Below are 16,683 nucleotides of genomic sequence, written 5' to 3' on the forward strand. Positions count from 1 at the left end.
CCGTCCTCACCTGGAGCTGTTGGGTGCCCATCTGTGCCAGCCGCACGCACAGCAGCTCCGAGAGATGGAGGGCGGGGTAGGTGGCACACGGGGAGTCACAGGTGCTGTGGGGGCGTGTGCACATGCGTCCCGTGTGGGCACCAGGCACCGCATGCACACGTGTCCCGTGCCCGTGCTGGGGTGGAAAGGAAAGAAGAGCCTGCCCCTGACCCCTGCGAGGTCAGAGGCTAAAATAATGGGAGTGTTGTGATCGGGGCTCACAGGGACGACGACCCCAGGACCAGGGCCCATCAGAGCATCTTCATGGAGGCAGCCACCCTGGGAAGGACGGACCGCTGTGTCCTGAGGTCAAGGGCCGGGCAGGGTCTGCAGGGGCCCCGGCGTGGGGTCTGCACCTGGGCGGGGCAGGCTGCTGGCAGGGACGGTTCACGGTTCACGGCTGAGCAGCCGGGAGACCTGGGTGTTCACACCAGCACTGGGAGAAAGTCAACACACGCTGATTCCAGTGCAAATGTCAAACCTGACCCGACCGACCGGCAGTGAAAAGTCAGCCACTCGGGCGGTCAGGGAGGGTGTCGGCCAGGCTCTGGCTCCAGCTGAGGGAGGACATGGTGTGGCCGGTCCTCCCGCTCCTGGGCCCAGGCTGCGGGAGGAGGTGGTGGCTGGAGTGGGTCCACCACTAGACACACGACAGCAGCCGGACCACCTGAGAAGCCAGCACTCCCAAGGGGGCAGTGTGAGGACTCTGGTCTCTGCTGGGAGGGCCCCAGGGAAGGAGAGCTCCATCCGGACCCAGAGGTAGAACTGAACACGCAGAAAATACCTGGTCTAGAATTGACAAACTGAGACCTGAATTCACTGTCCTGGGCTGAGATCGGGTCATGGGGAGAGGACTGAAGGTATCAGTGGGCCACAAGCTGCCCGGGACACAGTATGACTATATTACAAGAGATCTTTTGTTTGGAATGTAGGAGGGGGTAGGGCCACTGGGCTCCACCAAGCGGGTACCCTGGGGTCCTGGGCCCAGCTGTGGGTTCCATGTCGAGTAGAGTTTGGGTCACTGAGTCACGGTAGGTGTGACACAAGGCCAACTGAGGGTGGTGAACAGGCCAAGGCAAACCAAGGGAGCGACCACCCAACACGGAGCTCTCAGACTGACCATGTGCTGAGTCACAGAGGAGCTCGGTGACATCTGAGGGAGGGGTGACAGACTGCAGCCGGGACAACAAAGAGCTGTCCCAAAGAACCCTAGAACCCCCTGCAGGGAACTCGTCCAGCAGGTCTTAAGGAGCTCAAGGGCATGGCCACACCTCTCCGGGCCTCCCATGGTGCCAGGGACACTCCCACAGGGCCAGGGACACTCCCACAGTGCCAAGGACACTCCCACAGGGCCAGGGACACTCCCAGGTGCCAGGGACACTCCCACGGGGCCAGGGACACTCCCACGGGGCCAGGGACACTCCCAGGTGCCAAGGACACTCCCACAGGGTCAGGGACACTCCCACGAGGCCAGGAACACTCCCACGGGGCCAGGGACACTCCCAGGTGCCAAGGACACTCCCACAGGGCCAGGGACACTCCCACGGGGCCAGGGACACTCCCAGGGGGCCAGGGACACTCCCAGGTGCCAGGGACACTCCCTCGGGGCCAGGGACACTCCCACGGGGCCAGGGACACTCCCAGGTGCCAGGGACACTCCCAGGTGCCAAGGACACTCCCACAGGGTCAGGGACACTCCCACGGGGCCAGGGACACTCCCACGAGGCCAGGAACACTCCCACGGGGCCAGGGACACTCCCACGGGGCCAGGGACACTCCCACGGGGCCAGGGACACTCCCACGAGGCCAGGGACACTCCCAGGTGCCAAGGACACTCCCACAGGGCCAGGGACACTCCCACGGGGCCAGGGACACTCCCAGGTGCCAGGGACACTCCCTCGGGGCCAGGGACACTCCCACGGGGCCAGGGACACTCCCTCGGGGCCAGGGACACTCCCACGGGGCCAGGGACGCTCCCACGGGGCCAGGGACGCTCCCATGGGGCCAGGGACACTCCCACGGGGCCAGGGACACTCCCAGGTGCCAGGGACAGAGGGTGCAGACAGCAGGAACGCTGTAAGTGCACTTGTGGTCTCTGGCTCCGCTGAGACCTCTCTGTCCACTGGCCAAATGTAGACCTGGGCAGATCTCTTCCAGGGTCCCTCCAGGCAGAAAGAACAGCTGGGATGCCCTTTCCTGGGTCCCCAGCTGCCCACTGGGCTTCCTCCTGCCCAGCCGGTCACTGCCCTTGAAGGCCCACAGGCAGCTCCCATGTGACGGTGTTGAGACAAGGATCTCCCATCACATGGCCTCTGCATTTGCGGAAGTCACTCCAGCTTCTTGAGCTGAACTGTTTTACTTTCACATTGAAAAGAAATCTCATTTCTGCACCTTATAAAAGTGGATGGCTGCAGTGGGAGAGGGGGGGTTCCTGGGCACTCAGTGGTTGGTGCCCGGATTTGGGGACTTTACTGGCGTCCACACCAGCACGACCTCAAAGATTCTGACGCCCAGGCCAGGGACAAGCCAAGGGATGAGGAACGGAGCCCGCAGGACCCGTTGGAGGGGAGGTCAGGGGCAGCCACCTGGCGGGAGGAGGTAATAAGGGCTTGCAAACGATCTCCGTGTTCCCTGTGTCCTCTCTGTCCTCCACTCCTGGCTCAGGAACAGCTGGGCTTGCAGGAGGAGGTCAGCGGAGATTTGTCCACAAGCTTCCGGCTTCCAGAAAGTGAGACCGTCACAGCAGAGGGACTGCTCTGGGCCGCTTCGGCCTTGGGGGGCGGGGGACAGGCTGGGTCCCCTTCTGCTCAGTCTCTGGGGGCCCCGGAAACAGAGAGCGACTTGGGCTTGGCACTGGTCAGCCTCCTGCCTCGTGCTGCCTCCCCGGGTTTCAGCTCCTTGGAGGGGAGGGGTCCCAGCACCGGGCCTCCCTGGCCTGGGCCCGCATTGGACACCCGAGGGTCCAGGTTCAAGGTTTGCCCCAGGGCCCCCCAGAAATGTTGACCCAGAATAAATGGGGCTCTACGTGGAGACAAACTGCCCAACATGCTGGCAGGGACCGGCCTGAGACCACCCCCACACCTGGCACTGCCCACTGGCCTCCTCAAGACCCCCTACCTGTCAGCTCATTCACAGGTTGATTGCTCCAGGGCCCACCCACGCAGGCAAGCCATGCACACACGTGCACACACGTACGCACACACGTGCACACACGTGCACAGATGTATACATGCATGCACACATTCATACATGCACAAGCACACACACGCTTGCACACAGGTGACATGGCCTGGTGACCACTCGTCGGAGGAGCTTTCCTGGCAGGAGCTCACAGTAGTTTTCTGCAGGTTTTATTTTACTTGGGGCTGCAGCCTGGAGAGTCCAGGTGGGGTGGGGGTCCTAGGCCCTCCACTTCCAGGCCCACCCCCTCCCCCAGGACAGGAGCCCCCTCCTCTGACCCCTCGGGGCACCCTCCCAGGCTCAGCAGTGTCCCAGGCCAGGGTTGAGGACCTCGGTCCAGAAGAAGCTGCATGCAAGGCCTCTCTCTCTCGCTGAATGAAAGGGTGGACGTGGGCTGCGTTCACCCTGAGCTCTCCTGGCCCTGGCTCCCTGGGTGGCCCTCCTCTGGGTGAGTGCTGCCACCTAGCGGCAGCCCGGATGGTGGCCCAGGGCCCAGGTGTGTGCCGGAGTGTGTTCATCTTGGGCAAATGGGGTTCTGCAGGGTGGGCCCTTGCCAGGCACACCTGGGGGGGGGTAGGATTCTTCCCTCCCCGTAGCCGGTCTTCCTGCCCCTGCCCAGGGCTTCTGTCTACACCAGTGGTCCCCAACCTTTTTTGGGGCCACGGACCAGCTTAATGTCAGAAAATATTTTCACGGACCGGCCTTTAGGGTGGGACGGAAAAATGTATCACGTGACCGAGACAGGCGTCAAGAGTGAGTCTTAGACGGATGTAACAGAGGGAATCTGGTCATTTTTAAAAAATAAAACATCGTTCAGACTTAAATATAAATAAAACGGAAATAATGTAAGTTATTTATTCTTTCTCTGCGGACCGGTACCAAATGGCCCACGGACCGGTACTGGTCCGCGGCCCGGGGGTTGGGGACCACTGGTCTACACTGTGTCCTGTCACTCCACTGACCACAGCCCCCTTCAGACTGCATGCAGCACACGGCCCCTGGGTCCCCTGCACCCTGCTCACTCAGGACACTCAGAGGTGCCTGCAATGTTGTGGAACCCGGGTGATACCAAGCGGGGCACCTGTGATTGTGTGTGTGGGGGGCTCCCCAGACCCTGGACAATGCCAGTCACCACCTTCTCGCTCCTGGAGAGCTTGGGCAGAGGGTGAGGTGCTGGACACTAGGCCCCCTCTCTGTGCCCCTAGGACAGAATCCTTGAGAGGGACAGTTTGGCCCTCAGTGGTGTGCAGTAGCCCCTCATCTGAGCCCTATCCGCCTGCCCTGTCCACAGCACTCCTACCCCCCAGCTGGAGACCTGGGTCTGGATGCCACCTGCTTGCCACCTCGTTGTCCGCTCTGACTTAGCCATCTGTAGCCTTCTGGGATCTGGGTTTTTCACCAGCCCCCTCGGGTTTGCAGAGAAATCCGGACGGAGTGGATTGTGCTAACCCGGGTACCCGGGGCCAGTGTGGCACAGTCTTGAGTCTCCTGGGATGGCTCTGCAGCCCCTCAGTCCCTTATTGCGAGCAGGGACTGGTGGGGGACACAGAGGACCCTGGGTAGTGCGGTCGGTGTGCAGAAGTGAGCTCAGTGGCTGAGCCCCAGCCTGTGGACAGCAGCTGAGATGCACCTAAAGCACCTTCCAATCATCTCCCCAAAAGACACCCCAGCCCAGAGGTTTCTAGAAACCTTGCAGAATGAACCTCTGGTTGGTCACCTGGGCATACCAGACCTGTCCTCACTCCCGCACCCACTGCAGAGCCAGCATCTGGGCCAGCTGGGCGTGAGTGGGGATCAGTCGAGGTCCTGAGTCCTGCTGGGCTGCCCGCCCCCCAGGAGGGCAGGGAGGGTCTGGGGGGAGGAGCATTCAGAGGGCAGAGTGGCAGAGCCGCTCAGTGCACACCCAGTGCAGCCCTTCCCCAGGACTCTTGGGTGGGGGCAGGATTAGAACACCCCCAAGTACCTCGCTCAGGTGGGCCCTGACAGGTACCCGGAGGTTGAGAATGAGATGAAATCATAGGTGAGGGGAGTGACGGGGCAGGTGCCAAGGGAAGAGGGAGGTGGTTCCAAGGACACCAGTGCCTAGGCTGTCCCCACCGCAGACCCCTGTGCACAGAGCCCACACTCAGGATCGCACTGGCATTTCCTCCGGCCCAGAGGCTGCTCCTGGCAACAGAGAGAATCTTGTGGTCCTTAGTTGTGGCAGAGAGAGGACGCTGACAGAGCCCAGTGTCCTGAGCCTGGACAGCGAGCCCTCCACTCCCCCACTGCGGGAGCACAGTGGCCTCTTGACAAAAGCTGTCACTGTCCCTGTCACCACAAGCCAGTGCCACAGGCCAGCAGCCCAGAGACGCGTGCAAGAAGAAAGAGGCCACGCGTTTTCCAGGTTGAATCACTGCGTTTTACTAAGTGCACAGGTCCAGTGGGCACCCGGACACGTCCCGTGGCAGTAAAACTTTCCAGAACTTTCCACATGCATCTCTGCCGCCAGATTCCATACCCGAAGTCCCCGGGGAACCAGCGCTGGGCTTGTTCTCAGGTACGAGCGTCAACCTGACAAGTGAGTGGAGTGAGTCGGCGTCTCACGATCCTAGAGAGCTGGACCCCTTCCCTGGGCGTCTATCCTTGGAGACTGACAGTGCGGTCGAGACGCACGTGTGCGGGGGCGACATGTTCACGGAGAAAAGGCCCGGTCGCTATGGTGCAGGGCGCACCCCCGTGACCCAGGGCGCGGCACACGCAAGGCATTATGAAATATTCTTTGGAGCATGAACAAAAGTGCAAACACGGCCAAGGCAACGGCACAGGTGGGGGAAGCTGCAGCTGCCTTCGGGCGGAGGGCGTCCGTGGGCGGGTCCAGGCGGATGTGCACATCGGGGCCCCGGTGAGTGTGGGACGGCCGTGAGATCCATCCGCTCTGCGCCCTCCGTGGAGCAGGCAGAGGAGGCGGGGTGCGGTGTGGGTGCCTGGTGGTCACCAAGGGCGCATGGGGTGACCTCCATGAATTCCCGTCAGCGTGCATTAAGGCAACAACTTTATGGAAAAACCAGTCAGAGCTGGGTGTGTGGCACGCGGTGACGTGCACACAGCCCCAAGACTACAGACATCCCCGGAAGGGCTCCCTCCTGTCATAATATCCTTGTCAGCCAGGGGCACCCTTGCAAGTGTCCAAAACAAGAGATGACCCAACGCCCCCCCCCCACACACAACCCCACAAATGACTTTAAAAGATTGGAAAAGGGATCTCATCTCTTCAGAAGCGTCCCTTTCCCGCTCTCTACCCTGTTTCCTAAAGCCTTTCGCGCCGCACCCCCTCCCCCCCCAGCAGACAGACTTCTGAGTCTGCTGGCAGCCCCACCCCTTACAAGACACCGGCATGCTCTGGCCTGGGCAGCCAGCTTTCCCAGATCCCTTGGCGAGAAGAGAAGCATGGCCCTGATCCCACCACACCGCTTCCTCTAGGAAGCCCTCCTGGGTTGTTTCTATGTAGTGCTTGGTGGGAACCGAATAGAGCCTGCCCCCGGGGGCATGAACACAGGAGGGCAGCTGGCCTAGGTCAGCCTGGCTGGGCCCCACCAGCCTTCTGGGTTCACTCCCAGCTTCTGTGCGTACAGGCAGGCCGCCTGGAGACCCGCTCGAGGGGTCACAGGGGGCGGGTCTGTGGTGTTACCCTGCTGAGGGCAGCGGACGACTGTCTGTACACTATTTACAATGCGGGGTGAATGTGAAACCGATACAAACACCCGTGTTTCTACAAAGCTCCCCTTCCCCCGGCGCCCATCACCCCTCTGGGCCTTGGGACACAGGAGAAGTGTTTCGGCACCAAGTTCTTTCTACGACAGCGGGGACAGGGTCTCTGAATGTGGGGGTGACAAAGGGGGTGCCCCTGCTCTCTTGTGTGGACACCTCGAGTCCACAGCCACGGGGGTGGGGACGGCCTGAGCGGGGAGGAGGCAGGCTGGCGAGCTCAGAAACGGAAGACAGGACGCTGCCTGGCAGGTGGTGGCACTGGGCTCAGACGGGCGGGCGACTAGACAGCGGCTGGCCAGACGGAGCAGCCCTCGCGGCATGGGGTCTCGGAGTCGGGGTGGGCGGTGCTGCTGAGCAGGCAGCTGTGGCCTCTGGCAAGGCCAGGTTGGGCAGGTGGGCCGGGAAGGAGCCCTCTGCCACCTGGCTGGTCCCTGCATCCTCCAGGGGGCCCAGTGTGAGGCCCTGGCTCATGATTCCACATGAAAAAGAGAGGGAGACATCGAGCCAGTCAAAGGAGAGGGCGGCACCCCACTTGGTGATGACCAGGTCGAACCACACGGCCATGGGGACAGAGGGAGCTGGCCAGCATCTCAGCGACCCGTCTGGACACCCCCACAGGTGCCGGGACTTCCCTGGTGCAGCCCAGGCCGTCTTGGGGCATTGGCCACCACAGCAGTCTGGATGGCTACTGATCAGCTGAGGGAAGGCCAGGGCGGGACGCTGGGTGGGTTCCAAGGGGCCTTCTGCCACTTCTGCCCAGGAGCCCGGATGGCCGGAGCCCCACCCGGCTTCCACCTGGCAGGACCTCTGCAGCCCTGACCTTCCCAATTCCTTGTGCCTCGCAGCAGCCGGAGACAGAGGTCAAAGGGCTGCCCAGTCAGAATGGGGTGTGTGCACACATGGGTGAGTGTGGGTGTGAGTATGCACATATGTGCCTCTGTGTGCATTCACACGAGCATGCATGTGTGAGTGGGCACATGCACGCACATGTGAGATACATGTATTCTTGGGCATACATGTGTGTGTGTATGTGGTATGTATGTGTGTGCATGCTTGTTTATATGTATGTGCGTGTGAGGTGTATATTGTATGCTTATGCATGTAAGTATGTGCACTATGCACGTGGGGGGCATGTTCATGTGTATGTGCATGCTTGTACCTACTTCTGTATGTGTGAGCATGTGTGGTAGGTGTGCCTGCGTGTGACTGTGTGTGCTGCATGCACATAGGCATGTGAGTGAGCACAGGGGTGTGTGCTCCAGCTAACACATGCGCTTGTCTTGGGAACATGTGCCCTCAGTCGCACTCTGATATGGGCACACCCGAGATTGTGCAAGCTACCCAAGCCACACCAGCCTCTGTCCAGTGGCAGCCCACACAGTGGACGGGCACTGCGGGGCCGTGTGGCTCAGGCCTGGGTCTGGGGGCCCCTGACGAGCCTCGACCCCATCGTCTCCCCAGACCACCCCCCCCACAGAGCCGTGGCCTCAGCCCCTCCTGCAACCTCAGAGGTCCTCCTGGCAGCGACTCCCAGCACCGCCGTCTGCCTGAGCTGCTCTGGGGCCAGGAGGCACACAGGACGTGGGACAGGGTGGAAACCTCTCAGGGGCACAGGGGCCCTCCTCTCGGGGACTGCAGCCCAGGACGGCTGAGATCCGACAGGGGACCCGGCTCTAACTCTCCCAGGGCCGCGGAAGCAGCTTGCGGGGCCGGGGTCAGACGAGGACACGTGTGGCTCAGGGACCCGCCTGCTCAACCCCTGCCTGGGGCCGGCAGCTGGCGTTTCTCCTGTGACCCAGCCCCAAGGTCACCCACAGGCAAGCTGAGAGGGAGCAGCCATGTGCCTGGGTCACTTCCTGCCAGCCACACCCAGCGCTTGAGGTGTCTGTCTACACAGGGACTTTTCTCATCACTGCGGGGCCTGAGGCTGGAGAAACAAGTGCTCTCGAGAACTAGGGAGTGCACGGAGCAGACATTGGGGTGCACGGAGCAGACACTGGGGTGCAGGGCCAGCAGGGGTGTCTCGCCCCCGGGGCCACACGGCAGCTTCCACACCTGACTTCCTGGGAGGCAGCAGCCCTGAACGTGGACAGACACGGGGCCTCCCACCCTGGGCACTGCTGCCAACAAGCTCAGGAACCAGCCCACCCCCCAGTGCCTAGCCAGCCACCCCAGCAGAGGTGGGACACGGGAGTCCTGGCCATGGTGAGGAGCAGGCAAGAGGCTGCAACAGAGACCCCCACCATGAACAGCCGACATGGCTTCCAAAGACCTCCAAGCACCAGGACCCTGATCTCTGGGGCCATGTTATCCCCCAAAACTACTTTCAAAGTCCTTCCCAGAGGGTGGGACGACTTCCCTACTGACTGCTCAGGTCCAAGTCAGTGCAGACTCACATCCGCTGCGTGAGGGGACAGCTGAGGCTGTCCTGGACCCAGCGCTGGCGGCAGTGGTTACACGGTGGCCTCGCTGGGCCCAGCCCCTTGCACGCGGGGTCACCGCCTCAGAGGGCACCAGGCATCCGGCTTGCTGGCTATCACCTCAAGTGCCAGGAGCCCCACCCTGTTTGCTGGGAGCCCACCCTGCCTTTCGGCACCTCCTCGGGCCAGGTGCCCACAACAGGAGTGTGGGGAGTCCCTGAGCCCGAGGGCCCAGGGTGGGGACCAGTGTCCCTGACTTCCAAGATACCAGGAGGCCACAGCCACGGGCCCAGTCAGTGGAGAAGAACGGGGGGGGGGGGGGGACAGGAGAGACAGCCTGTAGGTGAGAGCTGCCTTCGCCTAACGACATTTGGGGACCTTGAAAGCTCTTTCTAGAGGTTATGGGCTCGTCCAGCCCTGGGTCCTGCTGGGGTACCAATGGGAGAGAGGCAACACAAGACCCCAACAAAGGACAGCAAGAGAATCTGCTCACCACACCCACCCAGTTCTGGGACCCCGGACACAGCCCAGCCCAGGGTGCTGTCCTCAGCCACCCCCCACCACTGCCCACATGTAGGTCTCTATCCAAGTGCTGGCCGCAGCCTGGTGACAGGTGCCCAGCCAGGGCATAGCAGAGAGAACGAAGGCCCTCCAGAAGTCCTGTGGCCAGGAAAGCCCCAAGGACCCCCTTCCAGAAGCCTGTGGAGCAGGCTTCTCCCCCCACCCCCTCCCCAGAGCTGAGACTGGGAGGTCCAAGCATCGCCATGTCCCCACATGGTCCCAAGGCCTTGCCCCTCCTCTGCAGGCCAGGGCCCTGGACGCAGGGCTGAATCCCACCACAGGACACTCAGAACACAGGGGGAGGCTGGGCGGGGCTGACCGGCAGCTCTCTGGAGGGGCACCCAGAGACAAGGGGCACTGTCCCCGCCGTGCGCATGGGTGGGTCTTCACAGGGACGAGCCTGCCCCTCAGTGGGAACCCCACTGGCCCTGCTGCCGGACCTCACGCCGACACCCTGACACCAGGGGCCCGTCCTGCACCATCCCCTGCCTGCTTGCACCGGGGCTGGCAGTCTGCAGTGGGCACAGCCGCCTGGCAGGCCCTAGTGGGTAAAAGACTTCTGTCAACCTGCACTGTGGACACCAGCACACCCTGCATGGGCACCCACCGTGTGACTCCAAGAAAAGGCCCCAAGGGTCCCGCCTGGAAGTTTCCGGGCCTCACTTCCGGGGCCCGGCCCAGCCCACGTCGCCGAAGGGGCCCTCGCCCGTAGCCGAGCGTGGCGGGGGCCCGCACGGGGTGCAGAGGTCCGAATCCGTGTCCGACTCGCCCTCCGCGATGTAGGGTCTGACTTTGGCGCAGGGCGCCACGGCCGCGTAGCAGCTATTGAGCGCGTCCAGGTTCTCCTTGGACTGGGAGATGCTGAACCCGCTGAAGGAGCGCTCCAGCTCCTCGTGGTCCACGGACGGGATGGAGATGGACGTGTCGCTGTCCCGCAGCGCGCCCTCGTGGGCCCTGCTGGCCGGCGCGTCCTCGTGCCTCAGGAACTCCGTGCTGGCCCGGTTGCCTCCACTGTAGGCGGACAGCGAGCGCTCATGGGCGGGCGGCGGAGGAATACGCACCAGCGTGCCATGGTCCCCCACGGGCGACGTGCCGTGGCCCTGGCGCGTGTGGCCCTGCTGCTGCCAGGAGGTAGAGGGTGGGCACTGGGCGGAGGGCACGGCCGGGGGCGCCGAGAAATTCTTGTGGCCCACGGAGCTGGTGGAGCGAATGAGCTTGACGATGCAGCCGCTGCGGTCTCCGTGCTCCCGGCTGTCCTCGGGGCTGTGGTACGGCGGCGCGGGCTCCGGCTCCTTGGCGCCGAAGTACGCCTCGGTCTCCGAGGGCGGGATCCCCATGCGCTGCGTGTAGATGCTGACCAGGAAGTCCAGCTTCTTCTCCATGGACAGGACCTGCAAGAGGGGCGGCTGGGCAGGTTGCTCCCCAAGGTGTGTGGCCTCAGGCTTTCGGAGTGCAGAGGCCTCCTGCTGGTCTGTCTGTCCTGCTGCCCACCGTGGGCCCACCCCTTAGAGCCGCCACCACGGAGGACGGCACCAGCCTCCCCTTCCCCCGGCGGGCAGAAGCAGAGCTGAGTGGAACTCCTGTGTGTGGATCCAGGAGAGGGCAGTGGGGCCGAGGCCCTGGTGTGACAGGAGGCCACCCACAGGGCTCCCAGTATGTGATATCTCTCAGTGAGTCCCAGCCAGGCAAGGGGAGGAGGAGGAAACTGTGTTTCTGGCCCTGAGGGTCTGTGCTGTGGAAGGGGAGGAGCCCCAGACCAGAGAGGGGTTCAGGGAGTGTGAGGTCCCGGTGCAGCCTCCTGAACGCTGGTGGGCCCCACCCACATCCCCAGACACTCAGGGACTGCCCCTGCCGCGTCCACTCCCAGACACCCCCAGGCTAAGAAGAGGACAGCCCCCGGCCTCTCCCACCTGCTTCTCCACTTTGCCCAGGCGGCCCATCATGCTGGGGTCTTCAGGCAGCTCTGCTTCGGCCGGGCCCTTGGTGCGGTCCTTGTCTGTCATTGCCGGGCCCCGCCCCACGATCTGGTCCACTCTGCCGGGAAGAGACCCCGCCCCCCAGCATGAGTTCCGGTGGGCGTGACGGCCCACGGCCCTCTCCTCCTGGGTCAGGCCACAGCCCCCCCGGATCCCAGAGCCGATTGGGGGCAGCAGGTGCCAGGACAGATGGATGCCGGGCACCTGTTCTCACCTGGTTCTGGACCATCCAGGCCTGTCCCCTGTCCACCCCATTCCAGTGGGCCAGCACATTAGCCAGGAGGCACATGAAGGTCCTGGGGCCATTCACCCCTCAGCTCCGCCCCAGGTGCTCTGCCCGCCCCCCGCCCCGCCTCTGCCTGAGCTTCCCACCTTCATGATGTGCCCCTGAGCCCTCTGCCCAGCGGTCTGGTGGGACAGAGTTAACCGTCTGCAGCAGGAACAACGGAAGCAGGGAGGCAGGGACAGTGAGCTGGGCTCCATGCACCAGGACGGGGAGCAGAGGACACAGACCAGCATGGAAATGGCCCACGCACAACCAAGGGGACAGAGCCACCGCCAACCAGAGAGAGGGTCTGTGAATGTCTACACATGTGCGTGTATGTGTACATGTGTGTGCGTGTATATGGTGTGTGGGCAGTGTCTGTACAGTGTCGTGTGCATGTGTGTAATGTGTGCATTGCGCATGCATGATCATATGTGCATGTGCATGCATGTGTGTGGCATGTGCAATGTCTACAGTGCCGTGTGCATGTGTATAATGTGTGTGCATTGTACATGTGTGTGTGGTCTATGCAGTGCCTGTGTAGTGCCATGTGCATGTGTGCATCATGCATGCATGAGCATGTGTACATGTGTGTGCATGTGTATATGGTGTGTGGGCAGTGTCTGTACAGTGTCGTGTGCATGTGTGTAATGTGTGCATTGCGCATGCACGATCATATGTGCATGTGCGTGCATGTGTGTGGCATGTGCAATGTCTGCACAGTGCCATGTGCATGTGTCATGTGTGCATCGTGCATGCATGAGCATGTGTACACGTGCGTACATGTGCATGGGTGTATATTTGTGCATGAGTACATCTGTGTACATGTGTGTGCATGAAAGTGCTTAGTGTGAACGCACGTGTGCAGGATGCAGAACACAGCTGAGCTGTTCTCAAACAAGGTCTTAGATCACAAATGCCAACAGGAAGGGAAGGAAGCTTCCTTCAGGGACAGGGCTTCTGTGTGGCCAGCAAGGTGTCCCCTGACCCCATGTGGAGCAGGAAGAGCTCGGAAGGGGCCGCAGGAGCGTGGGTGTGTGGACGCTCCCTCAGAATCACGGGTCTGGCTATCTGCAAGCTGTGGGGTCAGCTGCCAAGAACCTGCTGTGTAGACAGCGCTGGAGTCAGATTGCAGCCAAGCTGGACAGTGACCCCGGCCGAGGCCCCAGCCCCCCGTGCAGAGCTCACTTCTCAAGTTTGGGGTACAGAAGCCACAGGAGCCGGCTGGGGCCACATCTGGGCTTCCTTCCTGACCACAGGGCCACCCTGCCTGCCTCTGATGGGGGGACTCAGGGGGACTTCTCCTCTGTTGCGGGAAGCAGAAGAGGGGTTCAGGCTGCGGCAGCCACGGTGCAGCCTCCTCATGCTCCACTGGGCTGCATGCTGGACTCATGCACCACAGGGCCAGCAGGGTGGGAGGGGACGGCGGGTGGACCCCCGGGCGCCAAGCAGATGCCAGTGGAAAATGAACAGGGAGAAGGGGTTCTCAGTGTTTCCATGTGTCCATACAGTCCAGGCACTGGGGCTCAGCGCCTTCACCCCTGCCACATGACGGCCACCTGCCTGGCTTGCCCCCCAGGAGCCCTGGCCAAGGGCTCCACCTGCTGCTGCTGATGATGATGGGGGGGGCTGGGAGAGGGTCCTCTGAGGAGCTTGAGTCACCCCTGCCCCTGGGCCTCAGGCCTCAGAGTCAGGCTAAACCCCCATGTGCCAAGACTGTCCTGGCTCCTTCTCAGCCTGGCCCTGTGCCCTCCGGCTGCAGTGGTCTGGGAGGTCTGCGGAGCCTTCTCTGCTCGTGACTCGAGACACCAGGCACCGCCCCCTGCAAGCAACGCCCAGAAAGACGTCTGTGTCTCTGCATCCCAGTCTGACGCTCTATCTACTGTGCCACCACCTGGTCAGACGTCTGTGTCTCAGGCACCACATCCATGGGGGCTGGGGGACACAGCAGAGCGGGGGACTCAGCAAATACTGTCTGGGCTGTCCCGGGTCAGGCCTCCACGGAGAACGCCAGGTTCAGGGGACCAGCGCGCTGACTCTTGGCCTCCAGACGCCCCGAGCTGTCTGTGTGGTCAGGCGCATCTCGCCTCACCCTCCCAGCCCTGCTACAGGGGCCACTACCTGCAGAGGAGGTGGACAGCTCGCGGCATCTTCTAAATGGCCCCAGGGACGCTGGAGGGCTCCCGAGTCTGAATGTGTCACTGAAGACCCTGCGTGTACTAACTCACCACCTGAGTGTGCCCTCAGCATATCAGCCAGACCTCCTCATCGACCCTACTAACCGTGGCACTGACAGCTGGGAACTGGACACAGGGCTTCCTGCACTCACCAGGCACCTGACTCCCCCTTTATCCACAGGGTTCGAGGCAAGAGAAGCGATGGGACCTGCGGCCAGGTCGACCCTGCGGGCAGGCTGAGCGTGAGGGCTGAGAGGCAAGGGCGCTGTGGTACCTGGAGCCCTGAAGCTCCTCCCGGCCCATCTGGACACCCCCCGGTCCTTGGGGTGCTGGCCTCGGCCTCTGCCCAGGGAGCCCCATCCCTGGAGGACGTCACACAGGGCATCTTTGGAAAGCTTCCCCAGGACCCTGCCGAGGGGAGCAGCCCTGACACGCCCCCCCCACCCACCCCGGGCCTTGCATAGGAGCACCGTCCCCTAGCCTGGCTGTGTCAGCAACAGAGAACAGAGAAGCGTCTCTTCCATCCCACTGGAAGAGCGGTGCGGGTCTGCCGTCATGTGGCCTGGAGTGGGGGGGCTGGCCGTCCACAGACACAGGCGGAAGCGGGGTGCATCCTGACCTAGGTGAGTACTGGGGTGACTCTCTCGAAGGGGCCGTGGGTCCTTTGGTAGGGTACTTCTTGTGCCGGGGAGTTGAAGGGGGCGGGGGACCCACAATCATATCTATCCTGGCGAGTGAACGAGAAGAGAGACACCAGCAACGCATTGTGAAGCTTCGCGGGGGGGGGGGGGGCTGGCAGACACAGAAGGAACACCCAGCTTGAAGCTGCAGAGTGACGCTTCTTACAGCCACATCCCCTGACAGCACCGGCCTGGACGCCACGCCCACGCGGTCCTTCCCGTGGGCGCCCTGGCCGAGCCCAGCTTGTCCGGCGAGCATGCACGTGTGCGGGGCAAAGTGCAGCAGGCCCAGGGCAGGGGCACCGGCTTTCCCAACAACACTCAGGACTGCTGGCCAGTGACGGACGGACGGACGGACAGATGGCTGCATGGGGGAGCTCTTGGTTCTCCCCGACGAAGAGGGAAGGAGGGGAGAATTTGGGGCAGGAGGGCCTGGTGAGCACCACCCCTGCCGAGAAGTGGGCGAGGGGGCCCAGCGGGCAGACTGTCCTCACACGCGCACACACATGTGCATGCTCACCCAGCCTGCTCGTGTGCACACATGTCTGCTCACATGCTCATGTGTGCACACTCGTGCTCACAGCGCACACACGTCAACTTCTACACGGGCACACACCCCCATATGCACACATGTGCATGCTCACATTTGTGTGCACGCTCACACGTGCTGCTCAATGCACCCTTGCGCACACTGGCATGCCTGGTGTGTTTGCACATGCTCGTGCTTGCTCTCACACACTCACCTGTTTCCCCATGTGCATAATTGCACACACACCCTTGCACATTGCACACTTGCACGCCTGGTATATTTGCACATGCGCATGTGTTTGTTCTCACTCACATGTTCTCCCCATGTACACGATTGCACACACATGTGCTCACATGCACAGCACAGGTCTGGTTGATGGTCTGGGAGGATGCTGAGCAGTTGGCTTCTCAGCCCGAGCCCGGCCAGAGGATGGTGTCACTCCTGACCCCACCGTACAGGAGCAGCTTAAGGCCGAGAGACCCCCTCCTCTGACACCTGGGAGCAGGACAGGGGAGGCCCCCCTGAAACACAGTATGTTGACTTCCCAGATTAAAGATTTCACTCCTTCTGGGGGCTGGGAGTTGGGCTGCCCCTTAGGCCTGTCCGCTGACCATACAAGCCCTCCTGCAGCCAGGGCCAGGCGTCCACGGTGGGGCATGGAGAATTTGAGGGGTCACGGCGGGAAGGGGCTCTGGCAGGCAGGAGCACGAGATCCACTCAGGGGAGCTCACAACCAGGGCTGTGTGGCTTGCTCACAGGCACCACGAGCACACAAGTGCACGGCTTGTTTGTACATGTGGAGGGCGGGTGCCTGTGAGCACACATGTACTCAGTGTGCGTGTGTGTGCACTTATGGGGTACATTACTGTGGGCACCAGGCTAAGAGCATGTTTATGTGTGCGTGTATACCCACGCGTGTGCACATGGGATGGCCATGGTTCTGTGTGAGCGCTGTGCACACGCCTGTTCACAGGTATGCTTGGGTGTGCCCCAGGCCCTTGCTCATGTCTGTACACATGCATGTACAGGTGGCTTCTGGGGTGAGCAAGACAGTTCTCACACACGTAGGCCTGGAGACAGCAGTGTGCCCGCCACGGCCACGCTGC

General features: G+C 62.4%; 1 protein-coding gene across 7 annotated transcripts in view; it reads right to left on the bottom strand.

Annotated features, from left to right (window-relative positions):
• Positions 1-10,137: 10,137 nt before the first annotated feature.
• Positions 10,138-16,683, bottom strand: part of KCNQ2 (potassium voltage-gated channel subfamily Q member 2) — a 41,910-nt gene continuing 35,364 nt past the window's right edge. For 5 of the 7 annotated variants that reach the window (XM_066384396.1, XM_066384395.1, XM_066384394.1 and 2 more), the window contains 2 exons: positions 11,861-11,984; positions 10,138-11,341 (listed from right to left, as the gene is read on the bottom strand). In XM_066384396.1, coding sequence (XP_066240493.1) covers positions 10,610-11,341; positions 11,861-11,984 — 856 coding nt within the window. In that variant the 3' untranslated portion in view covers positions 10,138-10,609. Of the gene's footprint in view, positions 11,342-11,860; positions 11,985-14,987; positions 15,096-16,683 lie in introns of all 7 variants that reach the window. The other 2 variants (XM_066384399.1, XM_066384398.1) reach the window with 1 other exon arrangement.

The sequence above is a fragment of the Saccopteryx leptura genome, chromosome 5 (assembly GCF_036850995.1).
Source record: "Saccopteryx leptura isolate mSacLep1 chromosome 5, mSacLep1_pri_phased_curated, whole genome shotgun sequence".
Lineage (NCBI taxonomy): Eukaryota > Metazoa > Chordata > Mammalia > Chiroptera > Emballonuridae > Saccopteryx > Saccopteryx leptura.